This window comes from Labeo rohita, chromosome 21, assembly GCF_022985175.1.
Source record: "Labeo rohita strain BAU-BD-2019 chromosome 21, IGBB_LRoh.1.0, whole genome shotgun sequence".
NCBI classification, from domain to species: Eukaryota; Metazoa; Chordata; class Actinopteri; order Cypriniformes; family Cyprinidae; genus Labeo; species Labeo rohita.
Window position 1 is genome coordinate 28,286,721 of NC_066889.1, and position 17,937 is coordinate 28,304,657.

Below are 17,937 nucleotides of genomic sequence, written 5' to 3' on the forward strand. Positions count from 1 at the left end.
CATGGTAACCGTGATAACAACATGCTAATTACATGCTAATCATGTTAAAAACATACTAGCAACATGCTAATCATGCTAAAACATGTTAACAATATGTTAAATCATGTAAGCAATGTGTTAAATCATGCTAGCTGCTTCTGCACTTTTACAACTGCTTCAAACTTTCAGGCTAGGCTTTCTCAAGCCAACTTAAAGTTTGTTCTCAAACTTTACTCATCTAGTTTGATATGACGTCTTATTTTTGGTTATGTTCAACCAAGGCTGAATAATATTGGTTATATTTTGGAATGTAATTGTGTTCCTTGTTTGGTTGTGAAGTTGATGCAATTAAAAAAAAAAGAAAAAAAAAGGTATGTGGCTATAATTACTTGAAGAGTTTTATTTTGCGTCATTAAGTCACTTACCCTACATATTAAAAACTACTACGATCACATAGAATTTATGATGGATAGTAATGCACACTGGGATGCAGGCTTAGTCATAACCCACGCATGACTTTTAATTTGCTAAATAAGGAATACAACTACCTACTTTCAAACTGGAAAAAGTTGTAGTCCACATATTGCTATCATGGTTGATTAAAAATGTTAAGATTGTAAAGGTACAGTTTGCTTTTAAATCCACTGAGCTTCAAAGAAACTTCAGAAGTGTGAGGGTCCTTTAACCATTTCAGCCTGAAATAAATGTGTGCCTACATTTAAAATGCTTTGGGTCAAAGGTCATATTCTGATGGTTTTTCCATTGTTCGTGAAAAGTCTGAGACGCAAATGATAATAAAGACACATTTTAAAGACAGATAGAAAAAAAGAAAGACTTTATGTTGGCTAGGGAAGGCAAAACGACAATACAGTTTTCAATAATAAACTAAAACAATGAAGAGAACAACATTAATTTGTAAGAACATTCAAGGGGGGAAAAAAAAGCACACACACACACAAAGGCAAGTGAAGAACAAACACACGAAGCAAATATTTCAACGAAAAAGACTTGATTTGCTTTCCACCCTCTTTGGCCATCGTTAATAGACACCCAATTCTAGCTAAAACATTTTAAACATAAACCATTGTGTTATTTAAGTGAATTATCCGGGTGCAAAATAACAAACCCCTTCAATGAAAACATCCCATACAATTCCATATTTACCTCACCTTCATTTCTCTTCAATTTGGTGCTTTGTTATGAAACAGTCATTACATGAGAAACAGCACATCTATCAGAAATTGTACCATAACTTAATATAAAAATCAGAGTATCTGTTACTATCAGTCAGTAACTCTTTTAGCACACTGGTGATTCTTTAATAATCACATCAAATATCAATGATCTTCAGATGGACCAATGCGATTCAAAGATGGGACACGGACACAATGAGTGACTGTTTCAGAGCTTTAACAGCTAAAAAGTACAGGGATGTAGCAGCACAGGTCAAAACATTATTTCATGATGTCTTCACCCAAGCTCATGCAGATTAAACAGCGTTTTGGGAATTTTAAATCAATGGAATGATATGAAATCAATCAAATATTTCCATCTCACTTATACCTTCAGACTGGTGTTGCACTAATGCATGCTTATCTACATTAGACATTTCTACAAATTCACATTTGAACACTGAAAAATAGGAAAAACCCATTTATGATGATGAAATTGGAAGTGCACAATTTTGGTTATCCAATTAATGATAATTCATAGCAATCAGGCCAATAAATGTGTGTTTATTAAGAATTATATCTTTGCATCCAAGTTGGTGCAGCTAGTTTTGGGTCACAATTATGATTTTAATTGAAGCGGCGGTGTGCGCTTGTGTATTCGAAGCACATTTAATAAAGGCAAAAAATATACTGATAACAACAGAGGCACAACCAATCACTCATAACCTCTTAATGTCTACATACTTCAAACAATGTCTTTTTTCACTTTCCTCAACATTTGCACCTTAATATTTTAAATACCTTTACATTTGTTTTCATATAAAATTACATATCTGTCCAACACAATTAAATTGAATGACAAAACAGAACAAAAAATACAAATGCACTACATATATGCTAGTTAACAACTCTATATTTTGATAAAAATAGAGAAAATGAACATCTGTATATTTCTTTTTTTAACAAATAAAGTGCAAGACACCCAACACTGGTGAAACCAGTTTTAAATAGTATACATGAGGAGGAAAGAAGCACTATAATGATCCTAACACCTAATTTGCACAGTTAAGGAACATGGTCAAGTTTTGTAAAGGCTCAGCAATTTGGAAGATTGTTGTAGGCATTTCATGCATATTCAGTTTAAAATGACTAAGATTTGCCTTCTTTTCTAAAATTATTAGTGCTTTTATCAGCTCATTTTGCTTGCTAATGTATGTTTTTGCAAGTAAAATTCATTGACTGTACATTTGACCAATCAAAAGACCTGAAAGATGCTGTTTGGTTGCTTGTTTTGACTTTTTCCTCACGGGTTGAATACAACTATCAATGGCATCTGTGCCACTGCCATAGTAAAAATGCATACTATATTAATTATAATATTTTATAGAGTAAAAATCCACTTCAGTTGAACCTTGAGGTAATTTTCCCAACAGTTTGCATCATGTTTTTATTTGTTTTTACAGAATCAACTCAACGAAATAATCAAAATGGCACAGATGTTGTTGATAGAGGTTCACAAACTCAGCTCGAAGTTAAAGCATTGATGATTTCTACTCGCCTAATTGTGCTCTACAACTGTGACCTATTTGACCCTGCTGTACTGAATTTATAATACATAATGAATATCTGCAGACAAACAGTGACTCCATGAGGAAGCCTGAATATGGATGATAGACAAACACAAGTTGTATAAATCATGAAAAATATATCATCTTAAATATCGCTCTGATGAACACTGTGACTAATATTGTGAGGTGAGAGTAAATGCAGTGTCTCTTAAAATTAACAGAACAAACCACAAAGGTTGCAGCAGCTCTCAAAGGACACAAATGAGCTCATCTAATGCGACCCGGACCACTACATCCTGTTTTACTCTTGAATGATGCACTTCCTGTGTGAGTCTCTCTTCGAAACGCTCTCAAACTGCTGAGAGATTTATACTAAAGTTCATAAATCTATCTCGATTCTCTCTTCATTGTGTTCAGTGCTACCCAAGATTCAGTGCAAGACTTTTTTTGGCCACTGGCACAAAGATAAACGCTCAACGACACGTTCACACACAAAAAAAAAAAATCTGCAAAGCGACCCATAAAACCTATAGTTTAGACATGAGGCATTGGTTGGTTGGGGGTTTGATTCAGAAGAGCTCCAAGTTTGGCTAAAAGATGGTTTTATTCAGTCATAAGCATCCGGGTTTTTAAAACGAAAGTGTCTAAAAAGCAGCGACGGACATTTGATGGCAAATTTGCTGAAGCTGATCAAAAAAAGGCCTCGGTTGAGTCAGTAGTGGTAATCGATCATTTAAATGACTGCAGGTCTGTGAAGACTTTATAGTCCTGTTGATTGGTCGACGATGACGAATAGCTAATTAGACGTATATTCTGGTCTCTTTCAGAACTAACAGGTCTAGATTAGGATTGTGCACCTCAGTCCTGCTGTCCGCTGGCGTCCGGATGCTCGCTGTTGGCTTGGCTGGGGCTCTTGGGTAAAGCTCCATTAGTCTCAGGTAGACTGTCAATGCCCAGGTATCCCACTAGGATATCCGCCCGTCTGTGGGACAGACTGAGGATGTCTTCAGCCAGAGACGGGACGGACGTGAAACGCACCTTATCGTGGTCAAACATGTCCTTCAGATACTGAACAATCTGTTGCTGTGGAGATCAAAGGAGAATGTGATATTAATTCTGGGTTGTTTTGATTATGATATACAATATAACTTAACATTTTGTAAGTGTAAATGCGGTTGAATCAATTGTTGTTTTGTTTAAAGTCAGACACGGATGCATTGAATTAATCAAAAGTGACAGTAAAGACATTTATAATGTTACAAATGATTCTATTTCACATAAATGTTCTTTTGAACTTTCTATTCAAAGAATTTTGAAATATAAAATGTATCACAGTTTCCACAAACATAGGAAGCAGCACAACTGTTTTCAACATTGATAATAATTAGAAATGTTTCTTAAACAGCAAATCAACATATTAGAATGATTTCTGAAGGATCATGTGACACAAGACTGAAGTAATGATGCAGAAAATTCAACTTTGATCACAAGAATAAATTACATTTTATAATATATTCAAATAGAAAACAGTTTTTAAAAAATGTAATAATATTTTATATTTTTTTAGCAATTACATTTTTTTACTTTGATCAAATAAATGTACCTTTTGAAGAACATTTTTGATTGTTTTAGCATCTCAAACCAAACAAACCTTATCTTTCTTTTCAATATATGATACTTTTTTATGTTTCCTAAATGTCACTTAAAAATAAATAAATAAATAAATAAAATTAAATTAAATACATATACATATATATATATATATATATATATATATATGAATTATATATGAATTATATATATATATATATATATATATATATATATATATATATATATATATGTGTGTGTGTATATATATATATATATATATATATATATATACACAAAAAACACATTTTATATATATATATATATATATATATATATATATATATATATATAAGAACAAGTAAAGCAAATTTAAGTAATACATTTAAAATAAAATAATTTATGAGAAATTCATCAAAATTAATTGAGTTTATGATTAAAACGAGAACAAAGATCTGTTTATATCTTCATTTACCATATTTTTTAAAGATGTACATATTTGTACTGGACAATAAAACAAAAATACTTATTCTTCAACATTTAATTTACAATTACATTCATTCATTTAGCAGATGCTTTTATCTAAAGTGGCTTACAACTGAGGAAACTCAACAATTGATTCATCATAAACAGGCAAATAAACACAGGAAGTGCTTGCAATACGGTTTCAGGCACTGTTCAGATTAGTACAAGACAGAGAGGGAGGGATTAAGGAAAGAGAAAGCAAAGTTTATGTATTTATTTATTTTTAATGCCATGGCTTTATAAGTTTAAGATTTCCTGCTCCCATTTCAGACCTTTTTAGACCTTAATTTGTGGTAGTGTGAATTTTAAGACCTTTTTAAGATGTGTAGAAACCCTGCATCTATTCTCTAGTTCACAATTTGATCGCAGGCATCAGTGTGTCACAGAGATCAGATTAGCACCCGATTATGTGCTGATCTGGATTACAGGTGTTTCTGGATTACCGGGAAGGTTAGCTCAGGTTATGAAGGTGGAGTGTGGAGAACACTGAGAGCGTCTTACCTTGAATATGGTGCACACCTCACTGAGGTGCTGTCGGGGGCCTAGAAACCCAAAAGCCAGAACTGGACTCACGTGTTCAGAGATGGCATAGAAATGGGCGATAAAACCATCGGGAACCTGAGCAACAGACACAAAACAAGATGTGTGATCTGATTCTAATCAAGGTTTTAGAGATATAATGTCATGTTTTGTTTTTCACACTTACCATTAACAACCTCCTTTTGGCTTTTAGCACAGACCAACAGGCTGTAGCCAATGCCTTATATAAATAGAGAGATGCAGAACAGAAATAAGAAATACAGAGACAGCTCAAGACAGAAATGATAGACTTTAAAAAACACACATACATCAATATTTACCAGTATTTGATTTTCAAAATAAATGCTCCTCATTGCTTATCAATTTCTGCAAATAACCCACGTCCTATCAAGAACCAGTGTTTGACTTTTTAGGGTTGCTATATGACTCTTTACTGAAAAGCATTTTTATAGGTTCTTCAGATAAGCATTTAGATTTTTAGAACATAGATGGTTTCTAAAAAAGTGGAGAATAAAAATTCTTGTGCCACTTAAACAATCTTATTCTCCTTTTTGATTCTAAACACTTTGATTCTCTCAGTTGTGTAGATGCGTTTGGATTTGATTCTGAGCTCTAATGTTGGCGTACCGTCTCTTTGAAACTGTCCGACAGCCATCGGTTCCTTAGAACAGCGACCACTGAAGACGGAGGACTTTCCAGATCTTCAAACGCATCCATGAGGATAAAGTCCAGCACAATGTCAAAGAAGTTCATACAGACCACCTACAGCAAAATCAAAAGTCAAACCTCTATAAGTCAAGAACTATCAGTGTTATTATTTAATAATATAAATTAGCTTTTATTTTTATCTTTTTAATTTTTTCTTTTCTTTTTTTAAATAATTGTTTTCTTTAAAATATAAAATTTATTTAAAATATTTTTTTAAATATAATTTTTTCTTTAAAATATAATATCTTTTTTAAAGAAAATATCTTTAATTTCTTTCTATTTACTTTTTGTTATAAAATTATAGAATGTTTACATTTTTCATCAAATATTTATATTTTACTTTTTAAACTTTATTTAAATTAATTTCAGTAAGTTTTAGTTCACACTAATGACAGTGGAATAGTTAAAAAAATACCAGCTTGCAATCGTTTTTTAATGCACAGAATTTCATTTAGCCAATGGAAATGAATGATAAAAGAAGGAATGACAGACAGACAGACAGACAGACAATCTAAAAATCAACAGACAAATAAAATCACTGGATTTATATTTATCTAGTCTTATTGTGCAATTTTAATAATTTATCAATGCATGTTGCATTATGAAAAAAAACTAAATGTTACAGAAATTACAGACAAATATCTGAAATTAGGATTTTTAGTATTTAATAGTCTCTTCTGCATTTATTTGAAGAAAAAAAAAAAAAACAGTAAAACAGTAATCTTTTGAAATATTGTTACAAGTTTTTTTATTTGAATATATTTTAAAATGTAATTAATTTTGTTTTTTGTTTTTTTTAATAATTTTTTCCTTAAAATATAACATTCGTTTAAAATATTTTTTTAAAAAATATAATTAAAACTATATATATCATGAATTTAAAAAACAAATCTAATATAAATTAAAAAATTATTTACTTTTTGTTGTAGAAATTCTTTTAACTTAACTGTATTTTAAATTTATTTTAAGTTTACACGTTTCATCTAATATTTATATTTTATTCTTTAAACTTCATTTAAATTAATTTCAGTAAGTTTTAGTTCACAATAACAACAGTGGAACAGTCGAGAATACCATCTTGCAATCATTTTTAATGCACAGAATGTAATTTCCAATGGAAATGGATGAAAAAAAGAAGGAATGACAGATAAACAAAACAAACCCCTCGTCCTTCCAGCTCCATCTTGGTGACGGGCCACGTCTCTTCTCTCTGTGTGTACTGCAGCATGTCTTCATAACTCTCCAGAAACGCCTTTGGACTCTAAACATTCAAACACATGCCAAAGAAGAGGATACATCTATAATTTCAATCTAAAGATCACCAGCAAATAAAAATGATGATTTTTACTTTCTAAATTACTGTTTTTTTTACTGTTTTATTGTAAAGAAAAAAAAAAGTTACAGAAATTAGTCAAAAGTTTGAAATAATTAAGATTTTTAAGATTTAATAGTCTCTTCTGCTGCATTTATTTAAAGAAAAAAGGTAAAACAGTAATTTTTTAGAATATTGTTACAAGTTTTCTATTTGAACACATATTTTACATTTAAAAAAAATCTTTGCTGCACATTTTTTTCAACACTGATGTTTTTTGAGCAGCAAATCATCATATTAAAATGATTTCTGAAGGATCATGTGACACTTTAGACTGGAATAATGATGCTGAAAATTCAGCTTTGATCACAAGAATAAATGACATTTTACAATATATTCACATAGAAAACAGCTACTTCAAATTGTAATAATATTTCACTATTTTTGCAGCATTTTTGATCAACAAACGCACCCTTGGTGAGCACAAGACACCTTTTCAAATCTAAAAACATTTTAATTCCATTAAAATTCCATTCATTTGTGAAGCACCTTGTTGGCTTTGGCCAGAAGTCCCGATATCATCTGCTTCCCTGTATCCATGAAAAACATCCTGTGTGTCTCATCAAGCAGCAGCACCTACAGATACAACAAACACACACAGATTTCACCAACAGCAACATTCCCATGTGTGTATATGTGTAATCGTGTGTGAGAGTGTGCTGACCTGGAAGGCCTGGCGAACGCAGTGCAGTTTGGCGAGGAAGTCCTGGTCGCTGTAGCACTCCAGAAGTTCAGTTCTGTAACAGAGGCACAATAAGTGTGTTTTCCCCATCAGTCCTTGCTCCCTGAGCTACAACGGAAATCTTTCAATCCCAGAGGAGAATGTGTAGAGGACATCTGTATTGTATGTGCAGTAGTACACTGGGTCGTGTCTCACTTTTTGTTAAAGGATTAGTTCGGTTTATACACTTTTTAAGCACAAATGCTCATCGTTTTACATGTTGTTTGAACATTAATGTGTGTTGGCAGTGCATGTACAAATCTACCCTATAATGATAAAAATCCATGCAGTGGTTTTTAATTAATCTGTAAAAATAATATCCCTTTTTTCAAACCGAGCCATTCACAGATGCCTGTCAGTGTGGCGTCACACCAACAGAGGCCGCTCCCACGATAGTTGATTGACATGAGCGTTTTACCTCAGATCAGCTTTAACAGTCCGACCTCTTCGTTTCGATGCCGGAGCAGGGATGTAAGTTAAACAAGAATATCTCCGATTGAGCGATTGAGGTGTTGTGTTGCTGGATGTAATAATGAACATAGTGGTGGTCATTTACTCCCGACATCTGAGTCGCTGAAGATGCAGTGGATTACGTTTGTTTGTGAAGGGAATGCGCCTCCCGATCTACATATATCGTCTATGTTCACGCGAATCATTCATGATCCAGCTTCACTTACAGCAGAAGTGACTATAAGGGTTTTTTTATTAATCTTTGCGATCGCCTTTCCTAATAACGTGCTAGTTAGCAAATTCAGCGGCTAAATGCAGAGGTGGGTAGTAACGAATTACATTTACTTCGTTACATTTACTTGAGTAAATTTTTGGGGTAACTAGTACTTTTAGAGTATATTTAAAGATAGGTACTTTTACTCTTACTCAAGTAAATTTTTAGTGAAAAAAACTTTACTTTTACTTCGCTACATTTGATAGCGTTCCTCCGTTACTGACAAAATTGTAATAAATATTAGATATCTAAAATAATTTGTTTATGTGATTTGATCTCAAGTCTCGCGAGACGTTTGAGAGGCTGCTTCGCGAGAGTCTGCTACGCATCTCCCACTTAAGTCAAAGAAGTTCAGCGCGCCTTTAGAAAGATGATGGCTGAAGCAGAGGATGACGTGTGTGAGTTATCGGGGGCAGATCACCCGTGGCCTCAAATCGAGTCTATGTTTTCACTTCAAGATGTCAAAAAGAATAGTTTCATAATGCGATGCAGGCTGTGTGCACCAAAACAAAGTCACATCGCAGCGCACAAAAATTCCAGCGGTAGCGGTAAGTGTCAATATGATGCCTATTTGAACCCTATTAATGGTAATTTGGTAAATATGGGCACTTTGACCTTATAATACCATATTTCACACACTGTCCGAATGTTTTTCCTCATATGCGCGCTTGTGCAAGCAATGACAAATATTTTCTGAACCTTACAAACAACACACGTTTGTAAAAAAACGTTCATTCTAAACGTCTGCATGTTTTCATATCCATTTTCCACAAGTCTAAATAAATTGAAGTGCATACTGTGACGTTATACACAAATTCGTACAATTAACTAAAGGTTTTTTTTGTGACACCTCACCTAACGTTAAGTGCAGAACATGTACAAAATAAAAACGGCATTGCATTTTAATTTATTCCCATCTAATGAATGCATGTACTTGCATGCATGTAAATTGCATGTAAATGCAAGAATAAAGTAAATAAAAGTTTTAAAGGAAAAGAAAGAGCTGCTTAGCCCAGCACATTATTCATTCGCACCATTAATCACACAATATATACATATTATCAGTTCATACGCAAACATAATAACAAACACATACTTTGCACACACACTTTCTCTGTTGTTCTCTGTTAGCTTGTTTAAATGCAGATGCTGACAAATTTTGTGTTGTGAATGTGAAAATAAAGACAGAGTTAACAGTTAGAAAAACGTCTGGGTGTGTTTTATTGAAAATGACAGTTTATGTGATGTTAATGTGCCCATCACAGGACTGAGATAGGCTACTTTACTTCAGCGTATGTTTTATATACGCAGAACAAAGAGACTTTCAAGGAGAGGTGTGTGGAAGCTTTCCAAATAGTTTCCAAACAGGGTTTTTGCTTCATATCAGTCAGATCAGAAGTAACTAGTAACTAGCTATTTGAGTAGTTTTTCCAGCGGATACTTTTTTACTCTTACTCAAGTAACTATTAAGATTGTTACTTTACTCTTACTTGAGTAAATATTTCCATAAGTACTTGTACTTTTACTTGAGTACAGATTTTGGGTACTCTACCCACCTCTGGCTAAATGCGGCTAAAGTAAACAGGCTCGTCTCTCCACAAAGAGAAGAGAGGGGCGGGGCGAGCAGAGCTCATTTGCATTTAAAGCAGCCTCGACCAGAAAGAGATGATTTTTGCAGAGCTGATTTTGGCAAGGTAAAAAGGTTTGTACCTCACCTTCAGCATTATAATTGTTTTACCCGCGCTGAAACGAGATTGAGAAGGTGCCGCTGAACGTCGTACTAAACCATGGCAGGTGCATCATCAGCTTTAGATCGGTTTATGAGATCGGCCGATCAAACATTCCCAAGCAATTATCAGCCAATAATCAGAGCAACCCTAGTAAATTATCTGTACTTTTTGTTCTGGAAGTGAACTAATCCTTTAAAGTTATTATATGGAACGTTAAAAATACTACAAAAGTGATAGTGGTAGTTGTAGTAGTATGTAGTGTGCAGCATTTATTTAGGGTGTCAGTATGCAGTACCTCAGTGATCTGCAGGCCACGCTTCCATCTTTCACCAAACTCAGGGCTTCCTCATACAACGCTGCCGGCTTGAGCGAATGATATGTGTCCTCTAGAGAGAATGTCTCAAACAGCTACAGAAACAAAGAGGGAAGTGACATCATATACATGCAGGAGAAGACACACATGATGACAGCCATCTGCGTGTATGAGTGTGTGTGTGTGTGTGTGTGTGTTCTGACCTCAGCAGCAGAGAAAAATGAGTCATCCGACGTGACTGTCATGGCATCGTCATCTTGGATGGGATGGGAACTCCCTATTGTGGGCAGGATCAGCGTCGCTTCACTCTCTGCACACAAACAGCTTCATTTAGGAAGCTAAACACACTCACAGCTGATGTCAGAATGTATTTATGTGCTTCTTACCTAGGTCAGCGAGGAGGCTTTCAGGCGGTATGGTGCTGCCGAAGTCTTCCTGTAGATGATAGGCTCGGTGCAGGAGAGTCTCAAGCTTCTCCGCAAACTGATGATTGTGAAGCTCAGGCTGAAAATCAAATGGTGTGTTTTTATTTAGCAGCTCTTGCCGTTCTTCCGATGTTTATGAATAAGAGACATTTACCGAATGACGCTCCACGAGTTCTGATCCTTGCGCGGCGAGACTGTTTGATCCAGATGCATGGGAATGAGCTCTGTGCCTGATGTTTAAAGCAAGTTCCCATTTGCGCAGGGCTTCCTCAAACAGCTCCATCCCTGCACGAGAAAGAGACGAAAGAAGACCAACATCAGCTGCACATATTACAGTACACTTATGAAGGCTATATTGTGCTGTATGCTGTCAATTAAAAATTTAAATGTATTTTTTTTTTAAATGTAAATGTAATATTTTAAAATGTATTTTAATATTTTATTATTGTTTATATAACAGGATTATAATATATATATATATATATTTTTTATTTTTTTTTTTTAATTATTGTTTATATATTAGGATTTTAATATTTTATTTTATTTTTATATTTAATAAGTCTCTTATGCTCACCAAGGCTTCATTTATTAATTAAAAAATACAGTAAAATCAGCAATATTGCTAAAAAATATTAAATGTTATTACATTTTTTAAAAACTGTTTTCTATTTGAATATATTGTAAAATGCAATTTATTCCTGTGATTAAAGCTGAATTTTCAGCATCATTATTCCAGTCTTCAGTGTCACATGATCCTTCAGAAATCATTCTAATATGCTGATATGCGTTTTTTTAATATATTATTGTAATTATTATTAATTATTATAATTATTAATAATTATTAATATTATCAATGTTGAAAACATTTGAACTAATTCATATTTTTGTGGAAAACATACCTTTTTTTTATTAAAATGTAATATTTCATATTTTAAAATTTTAAGATTTTAAAATTAAAATTAAAATTTTGTTCAAAAGCTTAGGCTCAGTAAGATTTTTTTAATGTTTAATAAGTCTCTTATGCTCACCAAGGCTTCATTTATTAATTAAAAAATACAGTAAAATCAGCAATATTGCTAAAAAATATTAAATGTTATTACATTTTTTAAAAACTGTTTTCTGTTTGAATATATTGTAAAATGCAATTTATTCCTGTGATTAAAGCTGAATTTTCAGCATCATTATTCCAGTCTTCAGTGTCACATGATCCTTCAGAAATCATTCTAATATGCCGATATGCTTTTATTAATATTACTATAAATTTTGAAAACAGCTGTACTAATTCATATTTTTGTGGAAACCGTGATTCATTTCTTTATTTGAATGTAATATTTAATATTTTAATTTATTTTAATATTTAAAAATTAAAATGTTAAAAGACACTACTGTTCAAATGCTTAGGGTCAGTAAGATTTTTTAACATTTTAATAAGTCTCTTATGCACACCAAGGCTTCATTTATTTAATTTAAAAAAATACAGTAAAATCAACAATATTGCTAAAAAATATTAAATATTATAAACTGTCTTCTATTTTAATATATTGTAAAATGTAATTTATTCCTGTGATGCAAAGCTGATTTACAGGCATCATTACTTCAGTTTTCAGAAATCATTCTAATATGCTGATTTGATGCTCAAGAAGCATTTTCTAATATTATCAATGTTGAAACTAGTTGCACTGGTTCATATTTTTGCACAAACCATGATACTTTTTTTCAAACGAAAGTTCAAAAGAACAGCATTTATGTGAAATAAAAGTCTTTTGAATCTTTAATGTCACTTTTGATCAATTTAATGCATCCTTGCTGTTAATTTCTTTCCAAAAATAAAGCATATGAAAAAGTATGCAGCGTGCATGACAATGCAATAGATCGCAATAGTAAACTACATTACCCATGAGATAGAGATTCTCAGCATTGGCATCCTCTCCGACTCCCGGCTCCTCTGCCACTGGCTCCGCCTCCCACGCCATCCCAGTGTTCACCGATTGGTTGGGAGAGGAGGGGACTCGCATCTGACGCAGATTCAAACGACATGGTTAAAAAAAACTGTCAGCTGAGAGGTATTAAAAAAAAAATTGAAGACAGCATGTGTAGCTCTGAGATTCACGTACAGAGGCGATGCTGTGTGAAGAGCTCGAGTGTTTGCTCTGAGCGAGAGATGAGACGCCACTGAGAGTGTCATTACTGCGGGTGCTGGGGCTCATCATCTGACGCCCTGGAACCGGACCTGAAAACAGACAAATGAACAAGTGAAAACAAAAATAATTGTATATAGCAATTTATAGGTGACAAATCAATAGATTTTAATTTTTTATTTTAATAAATGTAAGATTGGTGTAGTATACAGACATATTCTCGAAGCACCATAATTAATCTCATAAATATAAAATTTGGACGTTAAATTTAAGACATTTATTTTATATTTATAAAATATTAATTTAATATTGTATATCACAATATAACATTTTGGACATTAAATAATTATAATACTGTCACATTTGCTCAAAATAAACTGATTAATTCCATGAAAATGGTCACAAAAAACTAATTTATGACTGTTTTTGGTGTAATAAACCTTGACTAAAATTATATTTTTATATGATTTAATTTATATAAAACTTCTAAATGTACTTGTATATCATAATATTTTATTTTCAATTAAATTAAAAATGTAAAATACTACAAAATTACTATAAAAACACGGCCTCTTTAAAAGCAAAATACAAGCATCTGCTCACCTCTCTTGAGCGAGGCTGGCCGGCTAGTTCGGAGCAGCTGTTCTGGGATGCCCACAGGTTTCTGCGCTTCTTTACTGACTGCCTGCTTCCTCTTCCTGCCCCGTCTCTTTAACTGATGTGCGGTCAGTGCCAGAGCGACGCTGCCCAGAGCCGTGGCAAACAGCACCTTCTTTAGACTAGGGCTCAACTTCAGCTGAGAGAATATAGACTGAGAGAAAGATGGATGTGATGGAGAAAAGAGGATATCAGGAGAGAGGAAAACAGGAATCAATTATTGGCTGTATTTATTATTTAAAAAATAGAAACACTTTATAGCGGAAAGGGAATGAAATGACAATGACTGCATAGAATAACTGCAAGAATAATTGCAAAAATAAATACATAATTTATGGGTAAAAACGTGTTAAACTAAAACCACTAAAAATGGTTTGTGAAATAAAAATAACTGAAATAAAGCATAAATAAATAAGCTAAAACCTAAAACTCACTAAAATTAGGACTAAAATTTCTAAAACTAAACTAAAAATAATTTAAAATCCAAACATAAATATAAAAACAAATATTTCAATTTATTTAAAACATTTATTTTTTAATTAAAATTAAATCTGAAAAGATTACATTAAAAGTTCATTTTTATTTTAAAGCTAATTTTTCATTAGAATTTTTAATTGTAATAATTATTTCCTGAAAATGGTCAACTAACTAATTTAACACTGAAATTACAATTCTATGCCATTTGTTGTTTTTTTTTTATTATAATTTAAAATTATAATATTTATATTGAAAATTATGATATTAATACTGAAATACTTGCACATTCACTCAAAGTATTATATTGTATATTACCTCATATTTCTACAACTATACAAATATAATTTTTATATTTTTATTACAATAAAAATATTGTTATATATATTATATTTTATTCTATTTGTTGTATTTTTATATTATAATTTGAATTTTTAACTTTTATAACATAAAATTGTGAGCATTGAAAAAATGTAAATACTTGCACATTCACTCAGAGTATGATATTTTGTATTACTTCATATTTCTACAATTCTAATTTAAAATGATAATATTTTAATATTACAATATAACATTATGGACAATAAATTGGCTCTAGCCTGATTATTTTTAATAAAAAAATTATCACAAAATTGTAAAAACATGTTAAATCCTGTTTTATTATTGTAAACTGAAACTAGCAAACAAAATAAAAGAAAATCGCTAACTAAAATAAAACATAAATAATATAAAATATAAATATTAAAGGAAGACTTAAACATTAAAAAGGGTAATTTGCTGTAATAGATATTTTTTTATTTTAAATAATTTTAATAATTTAATAAAAATCAGTTAAAGCTAAAAATAAAAATATATATTTGCTACAAAGAAAAATGATAAACAGACATAAATAAAAATTTATTTATTTATTTATTATTTATTTATTTATTTTGAATAAAGCATTGTTACAGTGATGCTAGGGTGTTATAGGTGGTATTAATAGTGTTAAATAGACCCGCGAACATAAACCTTCACTTTAATTCGACAGCTGACAGTATAAAGTCCAAGACCTGTGCGGTATCAGCATTTTTCCACGTTTCTTTTTGTTTGTGTGTAAGGAGCAGCTGCGAGGTGTGTGATCATATAAACAGAGGTGTGTTATTGTGTTCTGTACCTGTCCAAAGGTGGAATACAGGAACACAGGTATCTCAGCCACTGTCATGGCTAAGGCCTGCATGATGGACATGCCCTCCGCACTTCTGATTGACATCTCAGCTCCGCCCCTCCCACCTGCAGATGCCTTCACATCCGAGTCACTCCAAACAGATTCTGGAAGTTCAGTTCTGTCCTCTGGTCTGGAGATCAGCAGGACTCATCCAGAAACACAGCATTGACATGTTGTTCATTTTTGTTGCCTTGGAGACAATGAAAACACGTTTTATATTGTTCAAGTGGTTTAGATTAGAAGCTTTGCTTATATACACAGACTGAAAGACATCATATGCAAAACATCTGTCAATATTGGCAATTTAGAAAAGACATTTAGCACCTCTGGCATTTACATACAACAATAAAAACTTCATTTGACCATGTTTTTTCTCAGAAATCTAAAGGTTTATGTTGAGAACTCAATATACTGTATGTGATACAGTACACAACAACCTGCAACTACAACATACATGAATATCAGAAGTCACTGACTGATTGTGAACGAGCAGAATCTGTTTATTTTACGTAATTAATCAAATTATTATTTGTTTATTTTGTTATTTATGCTCATTCATAAATCAACTTGCCCCTCTGTGTACATGTCCTTAAACAGCAGCAGCACATTAGCTTAGCTAAACACATACACACACACACCAGGCTCTTTTAAGACAGTTTCCAGTCACAAAAGCATTTATATATACATAAAGCGGAGTTAAGATCAGACACATTATAGCAGCCTTACATGCAATACTAAAAGTGAAATAATGAAAAGCAGCCCACACTCACTTTCTCCTGGTTTGGAAGGACATTTTCATTCCGCATTGCACACACTAACCTGTGATTTCCTGGTGGGCGGGGCAGAGTTTTGAGCTACAGCGGAAACTACCTATAACAGCTTTAGATGGTTCAGCGGTAACCAATCGGGTAAGAGGAGGGAAAGACGCAACGCGTTGGATATCCAATGACATCAACAGTCGCGACGCGACTCTTGCCTCTACATAAACTGACATCTGACCGAGCTCATTTTATTATTATTAATAATAATAATAATTTGTAAAGTATTAATAACATTACGATACAATATACATTAGCCCACAGTCATCAAAAGTGGAAATAACACAAAATAACAAAACGATATTTTATTAATTTAATTTCACAGTAGTAACAGTCCCTGTTGTAATGTATTATTTTAGCAGTTACCATGATAAAAGGAAAAATGCTGATGAAAAATTATATTTTTTATTTTGTTTATTCTAAAACCTGTGAAATTTTAGTTAGATCCCGAGTTATTTACATTCTATCAACGTCTCGTTTAAATAATTAAATAAATGTTTTTATTTATTTAATATACTTACTATTAATATTATTACTTATGTAATAATTCCTCATATTTTCCAAGAAATATCGAATTGAAATAATCTATGTTATTATTATTATTATTATTATTATTATTTTATCTGAATGCAACGAGCACATTTTAATAATAATAATAATAATTATTATTATTATTATTATTAGCATTATTATTATAATTTGTAAAATATAAAACATTACAATTATACGTAATATACACTGTATGATAAAATATTTATCACAGTCATTGAAAGTGGAAATAACACAAAATAACAAATATTATTATGATATTTAAATATTAATGATATTTTATTTTATTATATTTTTTACAGTAGTAACAGTATCTATTCAGTTAAGGGAAAATGCTGATGATAAAGTATGATACATTTTTTTACCCTTTTTTTAAACATAATAATCCAAATTTTTTTCATATTCCCATATTTTCCAAATTATACAGAATTTGAGCAATCTATGCTTATTATTATTATTATTATTAGATCTGACTGCACCGAGCACATTTTAATTTGTAAAATATAAATAACATTACGATTATATGCAATATACATTGTAAGATAAAATATGCAATATTCATCACAGTCATTGAAAATGGAAATTTTGGAAACATGATATTTTGTTATTTTTACAGTAGTAACAATACCTGTTGTAATGTGTTATTTTACCAGTCACCAAGATAAAAGGGAAAATGCTGATAATAAGGTATGATATATTTTTTATTTTGTTTATTCAAAAACCTGTGATA

General features: G+C 31.9%; 1 protein-coding gene across 1 annotated transcript; it reads right to left on the minus strand.

Annotated features, from left to right (window-relative positions):
- Window positions 1-791: 791 nt before the first annotated feature.
- On the minus strand, window positions 792-16,692 carry miga2 (mitoguardin 2). Its single transcript, XM_051093582.1, has 16 exons — window positions 16,611-16,692; window positions 15,790-16,030; window positions 14,109-14,316; window positions 13,482-13,597; window positions 13,262-13,382; window positions 11,522-11,652; window positions 11,329-11,446; window positions 11,146-11,252; window positions 10,925-11,037; window positions 8,119-8,191; window positions 7,944-8,030; window positions 7,245-7,343; window positions 6,002-6,136; window positions 5,541-5,594; window positions 5,336-5,452; window positions 792-3,802 (listed from the first exon to the last, which is right to left on the minus strand). Exons 2-16 carry the CDS (start codon window positions 15,883-15,885, stop codon window positions 3,578-3,580), a joined length of 1,800 nt encoding a protein of 599 aa, XP_050949539.1. The 5' UTR covers window positions 15,886-16,030; window positions 16,611-16,692; the 3' UTR covers window positions 792-3,577.
- Window positions 16,693-17,937: the final 1,245 nt, after the last annotated feature.

What these genes read in the sequence shown, in the direction of transcription:
- miga2 (XM_051093582.1), bottom strand. Translation starts at nt 15,885, where the DNA reads ATGTCAATCAGAAGTGCGGAGGGCATGTCCATCATGCAGGCCTTAGCC. An exon ending in AACTCGTGGAGCGTCATTCG is followed by an intron (nt 11,447 to 11,521) that starts GTAAATGTCTCT and finishes TTTGATTTTCAG; the next exon opens with CCTGAGCTTCACAATCATCA. An exon ending in GTGGCCTGCAGATCACTGAG is followed by an intron (nt 8,192 to 10,924) that starts GTACTGCATACT and finishes CCTCTGTTACAG; the next exon opens with AACTGAACTTCTGGAGTGCT.